General features: G+C 36.1%; 1 protein-coding gene across 4 annotated transcripts in view; it reads left to right on the top strand.

Moving 5' to 3' along the window:
* GLT1D1 (glycosyltransferase 1 domain containing 1) overlaps positions 1-20,075 on the top strand; it is a 65,450-nt gene that overhangs the window by 4,566 nt on the left and 40,809 nt on the right. For 2 of the 4 annotated variants that reach the window (XM_026058759.1, XM_026058760.1), the window contains 4 exons: positions 6,519-6,667; positions 10,246-10,351; positions 12,288-12,416; positions 15,893-15,944. In XM_026058759.1, coding sequence (XP_025914544.1) covers positions 6,519-6,667; positions 10,246-10,351; positions 12,288-12,416; positions 15,893-15,944 — 436 coding nt within the window. Of the gene's footprint in view, positions 1-6,518; positions 6,668-10,245; positions 10,352-11,413; positions 11,549-12,287; positions 12,417-15,892; positions 15,945-20,075 lie in introns of those variants that run through there. The other 2 variants (XM_026058762.1, XM_026058761.1) reach the window with 2 other exon arrangements.

The raw sequence follows: 20,075 nt of genomic DNA on the forward strand, positions 1-20,075 counted from the left end.
GGCCGCCTGCCTCTCCCCGGCCCGGCGGCGGCGCGGGGAGGGCTGCCCGCTTTGGGCGATGCCCCCGGATGAGATGCTAAGTCAGTCTGGGGAGCTGAACTTCGGTGAGCTGCCAGGTGCCGGGCTGTGCGGCAGCGATCCCGGAGCAGCGGTTGTGCAAAAGCTCCGGCAGCTGGTGTCCTCCGTGCGGAGGCTGTGACGGCTGGCTCGCGTGGGCGTTATGGATGTGGGTCTGCCGTGCTTTGAGATTGTTTCGATGAGCAGCGCTGTGTAAATATGCGCTATTCTTCTTGCCACCATTTACTTTTTTCTTCTATGAAATGTGGAAAGAGGACATGACTAAACGTATTTCTGGAGACTTTGCTGTGTACGTGAAGTTTATTTAAAAAAAAAAAAAAAGTGACCATGAAAGTGAAACAATTTCTCAATGGCTTTCTCCTCTTGAGGTCTGAAATAAGGACTTGGTTGCTTCTGACATGTCAAAGAGTCATCCATACTTTAGTGTCGCTTTTGCTAGCGTATATCTTAGCACTCTGCTGTTATAAGTTTTCCCTGACCCTGGTCTGGGTATTATCACACTTCAGTGTTAAACACAGAAATAATCTGTTGACACTGCTTAAGATTTCATGCTAGTCAGGTCATACCATGTTCAGTCTTAGATTTGTGCAGAGCTACTTTGTCATAAAAGATAGTGGTGGAACACACTTGTTATCTTCTTGTTTCTCTCATGCAAGCAAAGGACCAGAGGAAGCTGAAGTTTTCTGTATTTTATTAGAATAATTATTAGTAAAATGTTGGGGTAAAACAAATGTGTTTACATTTGCAATATACACTTCTTACCTATATGTGTCATTGCAGAGTTAACGTGGTGGTTTGTGTGGCATTCATTTCCTTTAATCTTTTATCTTTTGCTGTCACTGGATAAAACAAAACTAGTTATTCTTGGGGACATCTATGCTCCTTTTTCCTCTGTATGATTACTTCTTCTACCTTTTAAGCAAATTAGGTATTCACTTTGATTATATCTTCCACTTCAACTTTGAGAAAAGTCAGACAAAAGTTCGGACTGTGGAGCAGTCCAGAGATAATCTAATGGAAAGCTGTCTTTGTATCATTTGAATCTATAGCTTTCACACAAGTTTAGCGAAACCTGAATAAACCGGTCAAACAAATGTCCATGTATTTTTTTACATGTAGTTCAAATTGACTTTAACTAAACTGAGGTGGATTATGATCATGTGAACATACCTGATCAAGACATAGTGGTTTAGCAAGATACCTTTACCTGAGTCAGGCTCTAGCAATTGTGGTTAGCCTGCTCCAGTTGTGATTCGTGTGCACGGCAGCCTGCGCTAATGCGTTTTAGCACGAAAGAGGGCACAGACTGGGTGGGATACGACAGCTCACTTGACAGATGGTTTAATATATTACCATGTTAACACAATCATTTGCAGCTATGTGAACTCATCTGCAGTGACCTGTGCAGAGTACACCAACATACTTTAGCATCCTATTGCTCTACAGGCATACTTTAAATAACATAGATGCTACTTTCTGAAGTACATAAACCTTCAAACTGAAAGAAAGGAATGAATGAAAGGTCAATTTAATTAATGTTGACAATAAAGGTGGATAAAGGATTCTAATAGAAGTAGTGTTTGAGAATCAGTAACTTATAACATGTCACGTGCACTTGCTGTCTTATCACCATAAATAGTATTTAAAGTAGTAATACAGAGGAGCTCATTTAGAGGGGAAAAAAAAGTCTGATCAGGATAAAGAGTATTTGCTAGCAATCAAATCCGTCTGCTTGACTAAAAGGCTAGTCAATGACAACTATCACTAAAGCTATCTTACGCAGACACTTCATCCTTTATTACTTAGTATTAAGAAGGAGTAGAAATGTTGAATTACTTGGTTAGTTAGAAAGATTTAGATGGAGTATTTTCTGAATATGTAAATATCTTTTGGAGAGGGATTGTTTCAGTTCCTATTTGAAATGGGATGTTTTAAATCACAATTCTGTAAATCTCCAGGTAATCAACTGCAAAAGAATTAAACCCCCAAATTCAGTAAATTGTAGCTTATCGTTCCTTTTTACAATTATTTTTCAGTGTAGACGTTTATTGGAGTAATTCTGAGCCCTAACTCTTCTTCTCTTTAGTCTTACCCTACCTAGCATCACTAAAATCACACAGAAGAGTACTTGCACAGCAAAAGGTTCTCTAGGTCCTCTTCTCTTCATGCTAGGTAATAAGAGGTCTTTTACCTACTTACTTCAGTTTGCCCAGGTGCTGGTAAATTCTTGCTGTTGTTCATGTGTCCGTTCCTAGAGCAGGACAGCTGCAAAGGGCAGGCTCTCGTCCTCCACCTTTGGAACTGCTGTTCAGTCATTCACATCACCTGCACTTGATGCATCCTGCATTTCAAATGTTTTGCACACCTAGACCCTATTTATAAGGCAGAATTACAGTTTGCAGAGTTACTTTCCACTTCCAAAAGGACCATTGCTGACTTACGTAGAGACAGAAGGAATGTCTATCATGCCCACATTTTTGTATTTCTGCTCTTATTTACAGTGGATTTTATCCATACTTCTTTCAGGCCAAACCAAATTGTGTTCTTTAAAGGAGAAGTTTGAGGCAAAGAGAAATAAAAGAAAAATAGTTTGCTTTAACAAGTATAAAAAAATTAAGGCAATTTGCAATGAGAAGGAAAGATTGAGTTGGGCTTCAAAGTTAAGTCATTCAAAAACTGTGATTTCAACTCTTGCAATTCCATCAGCTTCTGGGAATTGTGAGTATTCAGCTGTGGTTAAGTCTCAAAAAAGTGAGTGGAAGTTATTCTGCTAACTTAATAGGCTTTGGATTGTGCTGTATAGATTTAACAATAGTTTATGCATAGCTGCTTTACAGAACAGATGGCCTGGGGAAAGAGATAATTAATATTTTTAGATGAAGCCTATTTTATGCTATTCAAAAACTGTCTATTGATCTGCCTACCAGGAACTTATCAAACATTCTTTCTCTGTAAGTAACTCCATTAAAATACCCAGCAGAAAATTAGAACAAAAATGTTTTTGAGAGGAAGACCTCACGGAAAATAATACATGTTTGCAAACTATACATCTTAGAAGTGAGAATAGTTTTAACTCACTTGCATCTTAGCTTCAACCATGCTGTGTTTGGAACCATAAAATACAGTTTCTGTATATGGAGATGTGTGAACTATGGGTTCAGGCTGGAGGAAGGAAAACTGCTAGCCAGGATAAATGAGAAGCAGTGATCAATAATGATAGGAAATAAAAAATGAAACATTGTCAAACACCACCTGGTATTTCATAGCTGTGTTATCGAAAAATGTTTTTCTGTATATATCTTTATTAAAGTGAGGACACAGATCAGAAAAGGGTTGTACCTTATGTTACACACCTTTAGCAATATCCATGTGCATACAGTATAGATCCAGAAAAGACCACTAATATTAAACACTTCATAAGACTGTTGATATCCAAAGAAGGTAAAAAACATAACCAAGATATTAATTTCCTTCTAAAATTTCCTACTAAAATCAGTGGGGTTGGGAAATGTTTTATCAAATATTCAGATAGCTATAAATGTAACATTTTGAGCAGTAGCTATTAAAATGTGGTCTGAGAAATGATCTTTTAAACTTATTGAATGACTTTCCACAGTTAGATTATTTTCTGGCAAAACAGTCAGAATCTGGAATCTGACAGATATACTCCATCTTAGAAATATTATACTCCCCAAGTAATGAGTAATGGCATTGGCTTCTGTGAGACTTTTGGTAGAAGGGGAAGATATGACAAAGCAAGGCAAATTCAGGATCCAAGCAATAAACACTGATAATTAAGACACTTATCTGGAAATTTACCCACCACATACAAAGCTGTGATACAGAGAAAAGTTAGCCTTGAGATTTAGCATTTTTGGTGCTGTCTCGGAATTACAGACAACAGGGACATGGTTGTTTTTATTTTACATCTGGGAAGTATTTGTTTATGAAATGGCAAAATCATATGACTACACAATTCCCAGGAGGAGAAAAGATATGGGTAATACATCTCTTATATCTTGGCTTGATTCAGGGACGTCTGTGACTTCATCAACAGATGAGCCTTCAAAACAAAATCCCCTGCAACAGTTTTGCAGCACCCTGTTACCATGTTCCTTGATGAGAGCATATGTGTGTAACAATATGAAACCTGCTCTGCATTTCTTCAGTTAAAAAGATGAAAAGCCATTAGAAAATATAAAAATATCACTGTAAATTTCAGTACTTAGCTATTACTTAGTAACTCCGGTTCTACACATGTACATTTCTGTATATGCATAATCTGAAGCATGTGAGTAATCATATTGAACTCAATGATATGTTTGTGGGATTAAGACCTCTTCACATCTGAGAATTCAAAATAATGTGATAATTTTTCCTTCTTAAATTGTCTGCAAATTTTTTACACAGTCCGGAGTTGTCATTTGTAGAAAAAAATCGTGACATAATGGAGAGGATTCACAAATCAAGGTTTTCACCTCACTGGGGGAACCTCCTGAACATTTCGAAGCCTTGGAACACTTGAGGGGATCTCCCTCTATCTACAGCAGAAACTGCCATCTTTTGGCTGTGAGATTTGGAGCTGTGAAAATTGTGGAGGCAGGGAAACATATTCGTTTCTAGTATATAGAAAAAAGCTTTAGATCAAAACTCCTAGCTGAGTTTCTTGATTTCTGATGCCCTTAGAGAGTTATTTGCAAATTAATTGTAATATGCAAACATATTGCTTCTACCTGATAKTGATTTATGGCAATTGGAATACTGATGGGGGAAAAAATCTTTTAGACTATTTAATGAGCACCTGTGAACTTACGGAATGCGTGCATGAGCATGCCGAATGTTTGCCCGAGAGATTTTGTTTCCACAGCTGTGGGATTTGAGCATCATTATTTAGAGGTAAATTGAGAACCTCTTACAAATGGCAAGCAGGTACTTGGTACAAGTTCTTGCGACAACTGATGTAAATAATTTGTCAACGGTGTAAATAAGGAACTCACAATCTGGCTGTATTTTATTATTGATTAATACTTGTTATAATTTACTGGTCTTGTTTCAAATGGTGAAATCAAAAGTAAAATGAGTTTCTTTTTAGAATAAGGAAGAAATACAGTACCATATGTGGTGCAAATGAAGCTCTGTGTGATATAGTGCTAATACATTCTTTCCAAGGCCTCAAGACATTTTACAACATTTTTAGCAGCAATTTCTGCAGTGATGACTAACTTCTGCAGGACAGAAAATTACATTTTCAGGGAAGATATGAAATGATCAAGAGAGGAAACAGCCTACAATATCCAAGAAGCTATTGAGTTAGCAGAATTTTAATGCCACACAATTAATATGCTATGAGAAATAAATTAACTGGAAAAATATGTAATAAGCAGGAAATATTCTTGTTGTCTTTTTATGATATTGGAAACAAACACTTTTGAAGCAATTTTATCTACATGTCAGCAGATACAGTATGCTAGTTTCTGTCAACGCATGGATTTGCTCCGATGTGTTTCTTTGGCTGATGTCATTGGAAACAGTGATAGCTGATTCTGGTTTCAGTGGGAGGAATTACAAGCCTAGTGTATAAAAGAAATGACTATAACAAAGCTCACTGAAATGCCTAAAGAAAAGCTCACTGTAATCAATCAGTCTCTTGACTTCAGCAGTCTTTGAATCAATGTTTTAATATGAGGAACCACTATATAAAAAGTTGAATGGCTAAATTGACACTAAAATAGTTGGGGATTTTTTCTTAGCAATTGAGATTAAAGAGGAAAAAAAGGTAGTAGAAGTATTTGTGTAGTTTCTTTTGTGTAATTTTTTCTTATACTTATGTTATGTTGTGCCTGTTTTGCAGATGGATCAACTAAAGCCTGCAATCAGACAAAAAGGAAATACAATTTCAACTTTCCAATTTTGTTTATGTATTTGCTTCTTTGCCCCTGAAAAAACAGAGTTTTTTTGCATGTTGTGTTGTGTATTTTTAATGGCATTATTTAGCTGGAGATATTTGTGTTTTCCTTCATTTGGTAGCCTTTCTCCAGAATAAGGCTCTCAGGGTTTCTCATACCAAGGTCTGACACACTCAATTTGAAAAGGAATCTTTTCAGTGTATTGAATAGAAGCCTGATACTGATCATACTTCACTTCCACTGATTTCCAAAGGTGGTGTTGGCACTTTGCATCCTTGGGCCTTAATATGGATGCAGATGATATTGCTTGGCAGCATGCACAATGTTGAAGATGAAAAAATATATATATTTCATAGGAAACCCCTTTTAATAGCTCTAGAGCATCTTGAGCAAAATAAGCATAAAGAAGATAAAGGTAGAAGCAAAAGTTACTAAGGAAAAACTTATTTTGTTTAAGCTTATTTAATATACTGGAAAGCTTGCAACATTAATATTACCTTTTTTTCTTTTGTTCTGTCTGTTCTGGTAATGAAGGAATCATCTACATGCTGCCGGTCACATCTGCATTCTTAAAGATGCTTTTGGCTGTGAAAGTCCAACTGAAATAGCAAATCTGATCTCTACAGAGAAGTTTGATGCAGCCCTGGCCATTCATCTTTATAAAGGAGGCAGACTTCTGCAAGGTAATCCTTTTTCAATTTTGCAGTAAAAATACCTCTTTAAAAAGGTACTGAGAGAGAGGAGAGTGAATACAAACAGTTATTAATGGCAATAAATGCATAAACCCATTAATCTAGTTATTCTGTTTATCCACTTCAGCAAATGTTAATAAACACAGAAGATCTTTCTCTGTGAGAGATCTGATCCAGAGAAGAGAGAACTAAATGCATGTACTTTTAAAGCACATAATGCATTTCATAATTAAGTACTTTAACTACATTAAGATAAGAGCATTATATTAACATTAAGATACTTTCAGCAAATCTGTTTTTTCAGAGGACAATTGCTTGGCTAAGAATAGCTGAGGTCAAATGGAAGACAGCAGAGAGGCTAATTTGATTTTTCTGTTCAAAGACCAGTCAGTTTTTTTGGACATGGAATAACTTAGAATTGTCATTCGTGCCAGCTAAACTGTAGGAGACAGGTTGTTATCAGACAAATAATAAAATTTTCTATTGTAACTGGCCGTGTAGAACAAAATTTTAGCCTGCCATTAATGACACACTAGAAGCACTAGCTTCCAAAATTATAGACACTGTCACCCACTGAAATTGCAAGTGTGTATCCATTTTTGAGATCACATTTGTTTTGTCCAAATCTATGCACTTGGACCAAGGTACATAATTTAATACTTCCATCAAATCTCAGTATAAGTAGTCTTGTGCTAGTTTTCAGACTTCAGAAGTCCCCCAGCAATTTCTGCTAATGGGTTTTCAGAAAGCCTGATATATTATTGCTAGTATGCTTGTGTACCTTTTATTACAATGGAGTGGTGGTGTCTGTAGAGATCCTGGAATATAAACATRATTCTGTGAGATGATCTCTGCTAACACATGTATTAAGACTTTTCTTGCTGGAATACTGAGATATTTGTTTTTGTGAGAAGTCCTAGAATTGGTTTGGAAGAGGTTTATGAAAGGTGTTAAAACTATCTCCTATTTGCTAAGGAACAAAAAATAAGGTTGGATTTCCAAAAGTTTACTGTAAAACTTTATTGCGGTCTTAACTTGCAGAGTTTTCTGAACTCTGTTGCTATAAGCTTTTCAAAATCACGAGTGACCTCCAAACATTGATACTTGAATGATCTACAAAATCTTAGTAATTTAAATAAATCAGTCATAAATCAGTCATACTGTTCCTAAGAGCATTTTCGATAACTAAAAGAAAAATAGAAAGGAAATCTGTGAAAAAACAAGACAGTAATATGATTGTTGGAATGATCCTAGTGACAAGTCTAAAAGCTATTGCAGACTTCTTGGAGAGAAAAAGTGATTGAAAAGACACTTCTGTTTCTTTTAACATTTATTTCTTGCATACTCAATATTAAGAAATACTTTGAAGAAATTTAGTCATTACAGTCATACTACCCTAAGTAAACTTTTTGSGCCTGACCCTGGAATCTGTGTTTACATGATTGAGGATGTATAATCAACACATCTAATAGATGACAGAATTTACTTTTTTATTTATTAGAAAGACATGTATTACTTCAAGTATTACAGAAAGTCAGCCTCTTGTAGGATCAGTGCTGTGGTAACTTGATAGTGCACTGCAGTTCTCTTTACAAACCGAGTATCATAGCCATCTAAAATTGCCAAGGAAAGCCTTAAGTAGTCAGAATGGAAATAGTTCTTTCATTCTTCTTTATTTCTTCATTTAGCAAACTAGCAATACTAAAAAATGTGAAACTGCTAAAAATCCAAAACCATAGGATCTTTATTTAAATATACATCCTTATCTTACAGCTCACTTAATTTTCAAATATAAATATGGAATTCAAAATATATATTTTTATCTTTTATTCTTATCAATACATTTTGTTTCCCATTTGCATTATCCAGGCTACCTTATTTGTTTGTTTTAACCATGAATTTTAATTATGAGAGTTCACTGAATTTAGAGGGGTTTTTTTTTTCTGCAAGACACTGTTGATAGCTATGAAAATTGTCACCAATATTTTAACAGCCACAAGCATTCAAGGTCAGTTATGTGTCTCTTGAAAGAAAGGGCCTCCATCAACATGGTATCCTGTAATGCGCAGCTYGTTGGTCCAGTGCTCAGAGAACAGTGTTGTCTACTGAACTGGTTACCTCCTCCCCCCTCCAACCGATGGCAAAAGGGAGAAAACAAATCATATTTTCTGCCTTTCTTGATACACAATGTATGGTGGCAGCCAGCAGGAAACCGTAGCTTCATCTGTTACAGCTAACAGAAATCTGCAGAATCCACAAGGTTGGTCACCTTGATGACAGGGTTTTTTAGGCTATGTTACTGGAGACTGTTTCTTTTACAAAACTGCAATCCTGGTAGTCTGGAATTTAAAACCGTGTTCTATATGTAGTAATTAGCCACCATCCAGTTGTTATTTGTTAGCTTAATGAGGTGTAAAACTGACCGCTTAATTGTTTTCAGTGCCTAAACAATCAACAGTAAACATTATTGTCTGCTATCTTGATTAGTTTAAGGGGGCAACATTTCTGGTAATTTGCCAGTTACTAAAAATAACTTGGCTCCAAGGAAACAAATACTATTAGAAAGGAATCTTAAACTTCTTTTGGCTTTTGTATTTTTATCTCAGTAGTCCTAGGTCTTGTCCACATAAGGCTCACTGCTGTTAGCATAGAGATGTTACACTACACTGTTTTGATGGCTTTACTCTTTTGCAAATATGAATTTATCCTGATGCATCAACAGTAGGCTTTTACCATTATGCAGATACCAGTAGGGTAACTATACTTTTGTTGATATTTTAAAACTTGAATGTTGTGACAAGATCTTGTACACAGGGTTCCCCACAGATAACATACTTTTCTTTCCTCTTACTGTACCAGAACACTGTAGGCAGCCTGAAGAATCTTCCCTAAATAGAGCGATTACAGAAGAAGGTCTTGGAATAACCACTTGTAAACGCAGACCACTCTTTTGGGATGAAGGAGGGCAAATCAATGGTTTTGGTGTGGGTTCACATATATTACCGTATTTACTCTTGGTGAAATTTTCTGATGTTGTGTCTCCACCTACATTTTTTGTAGCAGTAAAATTGGCTTCAGAAGTTGGGGAGGAACCTTGCCAAAAATCAACAATATTTTTTAAAAAAACAAAATCGTTTCATTAACCCACTTTGCAGGATGGTCACCCAATCCATTGTATTAGAATGCTTGAGGGATAGTAAATGAGTGACTGAGGCTAGATACATGCGACCACGCTTTGAGATATTGCATCTCGTTACAATGTGAATATCATTTAAAATATATATTCTGTTTGGTGGGTTGCCGAGTACAGAAATTAACTGATTATGTTTTCACTAAGTGTGGACAAAGCCAAAGAAAATCTCCTAGCTAGACAACAGACTCACATGCCATGAAAGTGTATCTATTGCATTTTTTTCCAATCCCAAAACCACAAAAATTCAAGTTTATTCAGGTTTCATTTTCAAAGACTTCTGTGTCTGTTCGACATGGTATTATCAATACTTAATGCCCCCTTCTAGTCATTACCCTGACATGTTGTTCCCCTTCTCATCTTAGTCATTGTTTTGCAGGTAGCAGAGTTCCTTTTGGAATCATCTTTGGTGGGACAGATATAAATGAAGACATCAGATGTGAAGAGAAACATCGGGTAATGGGAACAGTACTAGGAGAAGCCAGGTAAAAGCACATGTAGAAGGATTATGACAGAAGATTGTATTTTTGTAAGGACAGACCTTTTAGAATCGGTTCCATAAATGCTTGATATCACTGGGAGTCGTGTAGGCCAAGAGACAAAGGATAGACTTCTTGAAATCCCTGCAAGCTCTGCTTTTTATGATTTTATGATTCAATGGTGGAAGCAGAGCAGTTTCTTCATAAAATATAATCTATATGCAGTCTCTTCATTTTATGTTTCCTCTGTTACAATAATTTCATAGCATTTGTTCGTATAAGAGTTGGCAGAGGTAGCAATGAAGCTTAGTCTCTTGGGCTGAATTTTCAAAAACACTCAAATCCCATTAAAAGCTAATGAAATTTGTGCTCTTGCTAACTAATTCTGTGCTTTGTCTACTGAATCATAACTGTTTCCTCGAATAATAGAACTCTGCATGTGATGAGGGTATAAAATTCTAAGGTAGGTAAAAGGAATGAGAAGAATAATAGCAAGAATATATTTAACTTGTGACTTGACAGCATATTGCTCTGTAGAATAATCTACTTTATGCGTAGGCTTTAAAAGACAGCCTTTGATAGTTTAGATAACTGTGGACCATAGCAACTTGACTGTGATTTATTTAATGTGTTTGTAATGGATACAACTGTAGTATGCGAGCAAGTTATAATTTCTTATTAAAGCTATTTTAGTCTGATTATATTTGCAGAGATTTAGGTAAAGAAAAGCACATCTGAAAATCTCCAACAATATCCACACAGCTTTCATTTGTATAAAACTTTCCTGGCCCTGCAAATGGTTTATATTTGGTTTTTAAATAGCATAGTGGTGGAGATGTGATTTTTCTTATTAAATCCTACTGTAGTAGTATTATTAGCCTAAACAAGCTTGGACCCCTTTTGCATGGCATTGTGCAGTTAGAAATGCTAGATGTTGGTCCAGGTTGATATTTTTAGAACTGTTTACTAATAAATCCTGTTTTATGTTACATATAGTCAAACATGTAAAATATTTTGTATTGGAAATACAAGCATATTTTACAAATTCAGTTCTCTCTGTACCTACAGACCAAGGTGCCCAGCAGTTTGACTTGGCCAAAATGATAATTAAAAATAACTGGCATTTGTACTGTTATGTCATGGAATCAAATCTGTTTTCAGAGGCCATCTGGCATGTTGACATTGTGCTTGATTGAAAACCAGGTGACTCAAATTTGATCTTTCTTCCTGTTTATGTGATTCTTTTTCTAGATGCATAAACACAAAAGCAGATATTGGAAAAAAAAATCTTTAAGCACATCCTCCAAAGTTTTTAGGTGAATTGAGTAGTGAGTATTTTCCTGGTGTTTTAAAGTCCAGGAGAATTCCAGTGACAACATCAATGTAGCTATCAAATATAGCTCAAGAGCTGATCAGAAATCACAGTAATGTCTAAAAATGAAGAAGGTTTTAGCAGCATTTCTCATTATTTCAGCATCCCCCAGAAAACAAGTTTCCTTTTGCTTGATCCAAAGATCTGTTGACTTCAACAGTGTTTGACCATGTCCTTGGTGGGCTAAAAAGCCCACCCAGCCCAAAGTTCACATTGGAAACTAGAGCATTTTGTAAATACTTCRGTGAATAAAATTAATTTAACTGATAGCTTAAGTCTTATCAAGACATAGGCTAAGGTTGTCATTTCACGTGCAGTCAGTCTAATAGCTCACTGATGCAGGGACGCCTCTAGTGCCTCCTTCTTTCCCCTGCTCCTCCTCCTCTCTCTTGCCTGTGGCAGTGTGACCCACCCTTCCTTGTGCCAGCATTGAACTGCTTTATGAGTGGGTTTAACTCACTGAAATGGTGTAAAACTGGCTGCTTTTCTTTCTGGCTTGTTTTTTTACCACTTTAAGGTAAGTGATAGGTAAACTTATGGAGGGATACAGCAAGGATTTCTTTCTGGTAGTTTTAAGATGTTGTATGAGGTCACTCAGTCTCATGGAAGTATACCCTCAGCTTCTGATGACTTGAGTACTGTGAAGCTTCAATGCAGAAGTCAGCCCTGTATGAGCGAAGGGGTCCCTAAGTCTACAAGGTACGTATGCATGTGATAAAATTTAAGCATCTTGAAAGTCTTACTGAATCCTTACTGAATTATTGCTTCTATACTTACTCTAACAGTGCTTAAATACCTTGCTGAACAGAGCCTGCTGCTGTCTCTGTTCATCATAGCCTTTATGCACATGATGAAGTCCCATTTGGTTAGTCACTAAGGAATTGCCATTAAACTTAGGTTTACACAGCAGAATAGAGATATGATCATAGCATAGATAGGTGCACAGGGATTAATCTAGCTAACACACATAGCTATAGTGGTTCAGATATAACAGTATGGATTTTGGTTCATGTTAGCAATGAGGGTATGCATACAGCRTCTGCAGCAGGCTTATATCTGGTGGTTTTATCTTTGCTAATATCATTACATGCGCTACCTCTTGTTAGCTAACTTAACACTGATGTAGATATGCTGTTCTGTCTATAGTGCCGTATAAAATGTGGTAGGTAAACAGACTGTGAAGACTGCGTTTAATCATGCTCATTGAAAAATCATTAAGGCATGTTCTTATGTGTGACTTGTCATTGAAAAACAACTTAGGGCCCTATTTAAGAAAAAAATTATATATTTATTTGTGTTTGTTATCAAAAAATTCGTAGTTATTCTTTAGACAACTCTGAAGGAAGAGAAGAGAGTTATCTAATGTTTTAGTTAAAATGAGAACGTTAAAGTTCAGCAGTGGACAAAATAAAATTTTGTAAAAATGGAGTTCTTTGTTTCTCTTGGAGTGTGTCCATTTTGATCCAGCTCTGTGTTTAAAATATAGGATCTTTCACAAGTATAGCTAATATRGCTTATACAAAACCTATGCTTTACTCAATGATTTTTTTATGATAATTAACTTAGGAACCTGAAAGGTATTTTATTAGCTTGGATTTCTTCTGATGTTTCAAAATGTATTACTGTGCGCTTTATGCAGTTCATAATATTTTCTCTGCTACAGGAAAACTAATTCAGTTTTCTAGAAGTTATACTGAATGGATCCCTTCTGCAGTATTATCACAAGTATTATTCATTGCATAGTTATTAAAAGAAACATTGATTTCTTTTTTCTTTATTGATTGCAGTGTTCTAAGCAGAAAGTACCATGAATTGTAGATTATTTGTCCAGTACAATGTACCACCAAATTCCATAAAACAAAGTATCGAACACTGTCTAGCTTTATAATAAGCRTTTCATTTTTAATCAAATTCTTCTAAATGGTAGTTGTACTCCTCTTGGGTATATTTTCTATTGAACAGTATTTTGTAGACTTAGGAACAGCAGTTTTTTTTCTGCTTGTTAATGTGATGTATTGAAAGTATAATTGCAAAAACTGGAAAGAGAGTATATGCAACTTGAGAAAACAAGCATTTGCAAAGGTTTTAATAACCTTAAAGCTGTCAAGTTATATATGTGGAATGCCTTGTAATACTGTAGCAGATACTACAAAACAAATACCTGGGAATGAGGTTTGTTACCAAAGAAAAGTAGGAGTTATAATTCAGCATTTATGTGACTTCTAACGAATGATTGTGACTTCATGTCCTCAAATTATAATGTAACATTTCCAGGGGAAAGGGCTGTTCTGGTTGTGGCACAGTAATGTGTTTCACCTCTAACCATTGAGATGTAACAGGCCTGGGTCATTATCGGAACCCCATTAAAGGCTAAGACAGAAGTTTTACATTAATTCTATGAAAAAGAAACATGGAATCACAAATGTAGTAGGTGATAGCCTGTGATTTATATTCAATCTTTATAAAAAGGATTTAAAAAATTTTGCTGACCTAATTTTGCTCATATATGCACAAGCACATTTTGCTGATGTGTCTACATTGTCTCTCATATGAAGGTAACACTGAAACATTTAAATTCCATGGGACTAGTCATCTTCAGAAAAGGACCCATTTGTGCCTCTTAACACTAAAGTTCYATTTCAGAATAATAGTCAAAGCACATGTTTATATTTCATCATGACTTAAAAGTTACATTAAAATTCAATATATTCTTAAACTCTCTTTTGRACAGGGATTCTTTATCAAATCTGACCCCACAAAAATATCTCATATGACTTCTGGGTGTTAAACATGTTATTCTTACTGGGAGTTTGATRTATCTAGTATGTTTAGAAATCAGACTTCTGTGGTTGAAGTCTCTCAATAATGAGGCACCCAAAAATGAGAAGCGTGTATCAGTGTTACTTTTRGATGGTCTCTGATATAACTCTTGGTAACTGAGGAGTGGTAGTGTCTTACATACTTTTCTCAAAGGCACGTACGTAGAAGTCAAGATGAGGCATTAGAATGCGGAAAAAATAGAATAAGTTTGGGAATGGGACTGGAACTCTSCTCTCCTCCATCCCAGTTGAAAACCCAAAACCTTAAGCTATTGAGATACACCTTCATTTGCCCGATCTTTCTCTGGCGTTACATTTCTTGTAGATTACACAGGAGAAATAGCTGGTGTTCATATCTCAGCCTGTTCTACAGTTCAGTCATTTAAACTCCCTTCTCATAACAAAAAAAGAGATCTTAATCAGAGAGTGGTCAAAATACCCTTCTCCTTAGCAGCAGCCTGTCTATCAGTGTTACTGTTTGCTAGCGTGAGGTTTCCTTTGCTCAGTGTGGCTGTGATGAGTCTCATTTCTGGGCATCCAGCTCTCGCTACTTAGTGCAAAGGACTCTCTGGTGCTTAACTCAGCATTGTGAATTCCACTTCCACTGTGGGCAGTAATATCCAGAGCTGCAGAGCGGAGTGCCTCATGTCTCTGAAATTCCAGAGTTGCAACCTAATCACTGGATTATCTTTCTTCTTTTTAAATTTACATAGTTCTGATTTCTTTTTCTTTTCTTTTTTTTCTTAATTTGAAGATATTCTATGGAGAAGAACATTTTGGTCTCTTACCTGTTTGTTTCTCATCAACAACTTTGACAACTTAGAAACAAGGAGAGAGTACTGGGCAGAAGGTTTAAAAAAATTCATCTGCTCACTTGCATTAAATTTAGTTGCAGTGATTTGCAAATAGTGGGACTCGGCGTTGTCTAATAGTATGAAACTAGCTAGACCTAAGCTCCCTTCTTGCCAGGCTTTCTGGCTGTGAAGAAGGCTATTTTGGCTTGCAAGGATGTGGAAACAGGAAGAACTGACTCACTACTGGAGCTGGGTGAATTAATCTAGATATGCAGGGGATATCCTGTTATTTTGGTTTTCTTTTACTGTAATAAGTCCTCACCTTAACTCCACAAGAATTCTAAGTAGTGAATCCRGTTACACCCTGAAGCAATACCATTTGTTTTACCAATATTTTCTGGTAAAACAAATAGAATGCCTGCTTTCTCTCTTTCCATCTATAATTGTTTTTATCAGCCTCCGCTTTTTGTTCTTATAAAGATTTTTTTCTGAAGTACTCCTCTGTTGTTATGTTTAATCGCTTTAAGCAGATGATCCCAACCWTTTTTGTCCATTTAACTAGGTTTGCAGTGGCTTTCACGACGAAAATGAAGGAACTGGCAGCAGCAGAGTGGGTATGTTTACGTGAYGATGGTGATGATTATAGCATTAGCAACTAGGCATTTTCCTAAAATGTTTTCTAAATAATGCTGGAAAATTGTAATAATCTTCATAATCTGTATTCTTTTTTTTCCCTTCAGAGAAAGCCTTTCACATTTATGTACTTTGACAGGTCAAATAGATCTGGCATTTAAAAGCTGTTTAGTATTTGAAAAGAGTATAGAGTAGTTTAGGAAATGCTTCTTTGTAGCATTTAAAACTAATCGTTGCTGTTACTATTGAGTTTCTCCTGATGCCATATGCATGTATTGTTTCTTTTCGCATCATTTAATAAACCTCTTTATGTTGCCAAATTTTCACTAAACAGCTTTACTTACAATAAGGAATTTGAAAGAATAAGTTGAAAATACTTGTTTTGTCAACACTGAAAATAGAATGAACTCCTTAAGGTGAACTGCAGAGCTGAAATGGAAGTTATGCTAAGCCCAGCAATATGTAACATACAGCTCTGGTGACCTCGAGGCCTCAAGGGGTATATATAGCACAAAATAGCACTTAATAACTTTTTAAAAACTCGTGTGCTTCTGAAAACAAAATGAAACACGCTTCTCTTTTTCTGTGTTGAGTGATATACCTGGCAATAAAATTATTTTCATCCAACAATATAGTGGTTAAATGTATTTGACAATGTATTTGAAGGGAATTATTAAGCCAGCAAAGAACAGGCAGTGATAATGCAAAATAAAATCTGCAGAATATACCAATTAACTATCATTTTTCTGGTTATACTGAATATTCTTTATCCTTTAGTAGTAAATGCATTATCCATATGAAATACATTTTCTTATACTGAATTTGGTTTACATGCAGAGAAATGTATGTACCTACAGCAAACAATGTGAAAGACCCTTCAAGTGCAGGTTCTTGATAGCCTCATTAATTAGTCAAAATATATTTGAGTTGTCATGCTGTTATTAGAATTATTATTTTATTATTAGTTTAACAAAATTCTCCATATCTGTATATATGAAATCTACTTTATATTAACTTTAATGAATCCTGGATTGGTAGTAAGCTCCCTGTCTATGACTCATCTGTTTTCATATAGGCTCATGATAGCAGTTATATTTTACAAAGGCCCAGAAGTTCACTGGGAGATTGGGTCTTAAATGTGGTAAATCCAAATCTTTCACTGCTGAAGATAATTGATGGCTTTGCCTTTGAGTTCAGTGAGTTTGGGATCAAGCTCTTAAGGTTACCTTTCTAGTCTCTCAGCAAATACTAGTTTCAGTTCTCTGCAGCTAGATAGTTTAATTCATTTCATAGACTATTCAAATAATGTCTAAGTGTCATACAAGATGAGTGCAGTGGCCTCATGCACTTTGTGAGGTGCTTGGAYAGTGTGCTGTGTATGCAGTTAAAGTGTGAGACTCTAAGGCTAAGGAAGCCTCTAAGAAGAAAAACACAGATAATTTATCCATTACTTGACTAAATTGACTAGTGCTGATGAGATTGTTGATTTTCTTTTTTTTTTTTTGATCTTAAAATATAAGACCAAAAGATCAGGGATGTAAGTTTTAAGGAGGAAAAAAGAGTAAATGAAGAGRCATATACAAATTTTAGAATGAGAGTAACGTTAATGTTATAATTTTGCTTATTTATTTTTATTTTTAAAATAGCCTAAAAAAGAGATAATTAGGTAATTTCAAATATGTTATACCTTAAATTTTTGTTCTTTGAAAATAAGTCCTCGTATAGTAACTGATACCTAGAGGTTATATGTATAAAAATAGAAGAGGTATGTAGTAAATATAAGTCTCCTCTTCTTTTGATTTATTTCTGTACGTTCACTCTTTACCCAGAAACCCTGACCTTTGTTTTAGAGTAAGTTCTCTTCCTCTTTCCTGAGTAGGTACCATTGTATCTGCTGTATTGCGAGTCTGCTTCAGACATTCAGTGCAGTTATTTGTGGTCCCTGATGCTAGCTCCTGTCTGAAAATAGGCTAGGTCAACATTTCCACCCGTACGTGGCTGTACTGAGGGCAGGCTGCCGATGGATACAAGTGAGACGAATCCTCAAAGCAGACACTGCTCAGWCCTGGTTTCTACACAGGTGCTTTAGTGCACAGGAAGGCATAAAGAGCTGGCAGTCATCTGGGTGCAAGGCGTGCTCTTGGACAGCGTCAGGCRGCACTGGTGAGCCCGTGAAAGACTCCGCACCAGGCAGTAGGGCTTCCTGATCCAGCTTTTTAGCCCGGCTGGGTTTTTTTGTGTGTGCGCAAGGTTAGTTTTCCAGCTAACTTGTTGGCTAAAGACTTGCACTGCCTCACAGCAAACTGCAATGAGCATCAGGTCCAGGGAAGGGTGAGCGGTAGTAGCGTTTGAGTGGCAGTAAGGAGTGGCACACTAGGATGGAAAGACCAGGGCAGGACTACCTGCTTCCAGYGGCCACGAGCTGTTAGCTCCGCTCACCTCACATTGTGAAGCGTCGGCTGAGGATGAACAATGAACACAAGAAGTAGAAACTAAGTGCTTGGTATCCCTTCAGTTTTAATCTGCATCATAATAGCATCATCAATACACCCTTTTCTAAAGAAAAATCACTTAGAGGTGGAGTCTACACAACAGAACAATTTAATATTTTATGCTAATACTATCAGCATTAATTGATTTTTGATATATTTGCATTAAAAGGACACATGAGGAGACATGGAATCTAGTGTTTACACTGCAAGTATATCTTATTTGGTTTTAGTGATTACTAATGAACTTCATGACAGGTAAACATGAACGCTTCTGCCGTAGAACTTATACAAGAAAAAGAGGATATGGAGGAGAAGCAAACTTGGACTTTGAAATCCTTTTGAATTTAACATCTCAAATGTTTTTAAGTATTTAACTTCGATTTTACCTAAACACCTTTGTACTCCAGGCCTATGAGACTCGTTCAGTGTTTTGGTGAAAGTCCATGGCAGACTAGGGAATTGAAGGCAAGTCTGTCAAGTCCTAAGCTGAAAAATCACCTGCTGACCCGTGTCTTAAATGTCAGGTGGTTGAGTTTTGTTTTTTTCCAGTTGTATTTTCATATCAAGTGGGAGAGCAAAGGCCACACATTTACTTTCAAACACTGAACAACATCTTTCCGTACCATAATTCACAGAATATTAACACTTTTTACATATTAACTGACATTAATATGAACTGCATTGTTCTTCTGATGTGTGCTTTATTAGTTAGATAGTCCATTAAGAATTTAAATTACTAACATGTAAGCAATTGCACTAAGCTCAAGGGCTGTATCTTCCAGCAAATTCTTTTCTATTGCATTGGATAAATTATCTTTAATTATGCAATACCTCATATGGCATTTGTAATAATTGGAATTCCAAGAGGGCTGGAAATACTGTAAAGATCTTGTGCTTATGTGTTTTATTTCAATAGCATAATACCAGTGCACARGAAAGAACTACCTATGGCCAGTTTTATTAGCATTCAGTTTCATTTTTCCATTTTCCTCACTACCCTTTAAAATAAAGAATATAACAGAAAATTGATCTATAGAATGTCCATACATCTGTATGCCCCGTTACACAGCATTCCTGCTCTTTTATTCTTGATCATCTGAGCTCTGGCAGGAATATATTTACTCACTGTAAAGCCATTAAGGGTCTGGCAGAGCATTAAACCAGATGCTTAACTTTAAACTTATGTTTGAATCTTAGTAGTGTTAGGGAACTAAGTATGTACTTTCCCCCACTGAAGTTTGAAGCAGAATTATGCAGCATGTTGGCTGTGGAGGCTAGGCTGGTTTCAGCTACCCTCTACCCCATCTGCTTTTTTTCTACTGCTTCTTTTGTTGCATCTGTGTCCCAGCTCTAAATTTCAGCCATCTCAGGCATCCTGCAAATCGGAATTCTGCAGTTGACCTCCAACCTGTGATGCTCTCACCATCATTTTTAAGGCTTTTTTTGGATCGGAAGATCCAATATAAGTTAACATGTTATGTATTCATAGGTAAGAGAAGGACCAATAAATGTTAAGCAATTGAAGCATTTCTGGTATTATTTTAAATGCTTTGAATAGAAAAATTCTTACTGCTTTTGAAAGATGTAGTCCCATTCATACACTTATTCATACACTGTAGC

This window comes from Apteryx rowi, unplaced genomic scaffold, assembly GCF_003343035.1.
Source record: "Apteryx rowi isolate R43461 unplaced genomic scaffold, aptRow1 scaffold_15, whole genome shotgun sequence".
Classification (NCBI taxonomy): Eukaryota; Metazoa; Chordata; class Aves; order Apterygiformes; family Apterygidae; genus Apteryx; species Apteryx rowi.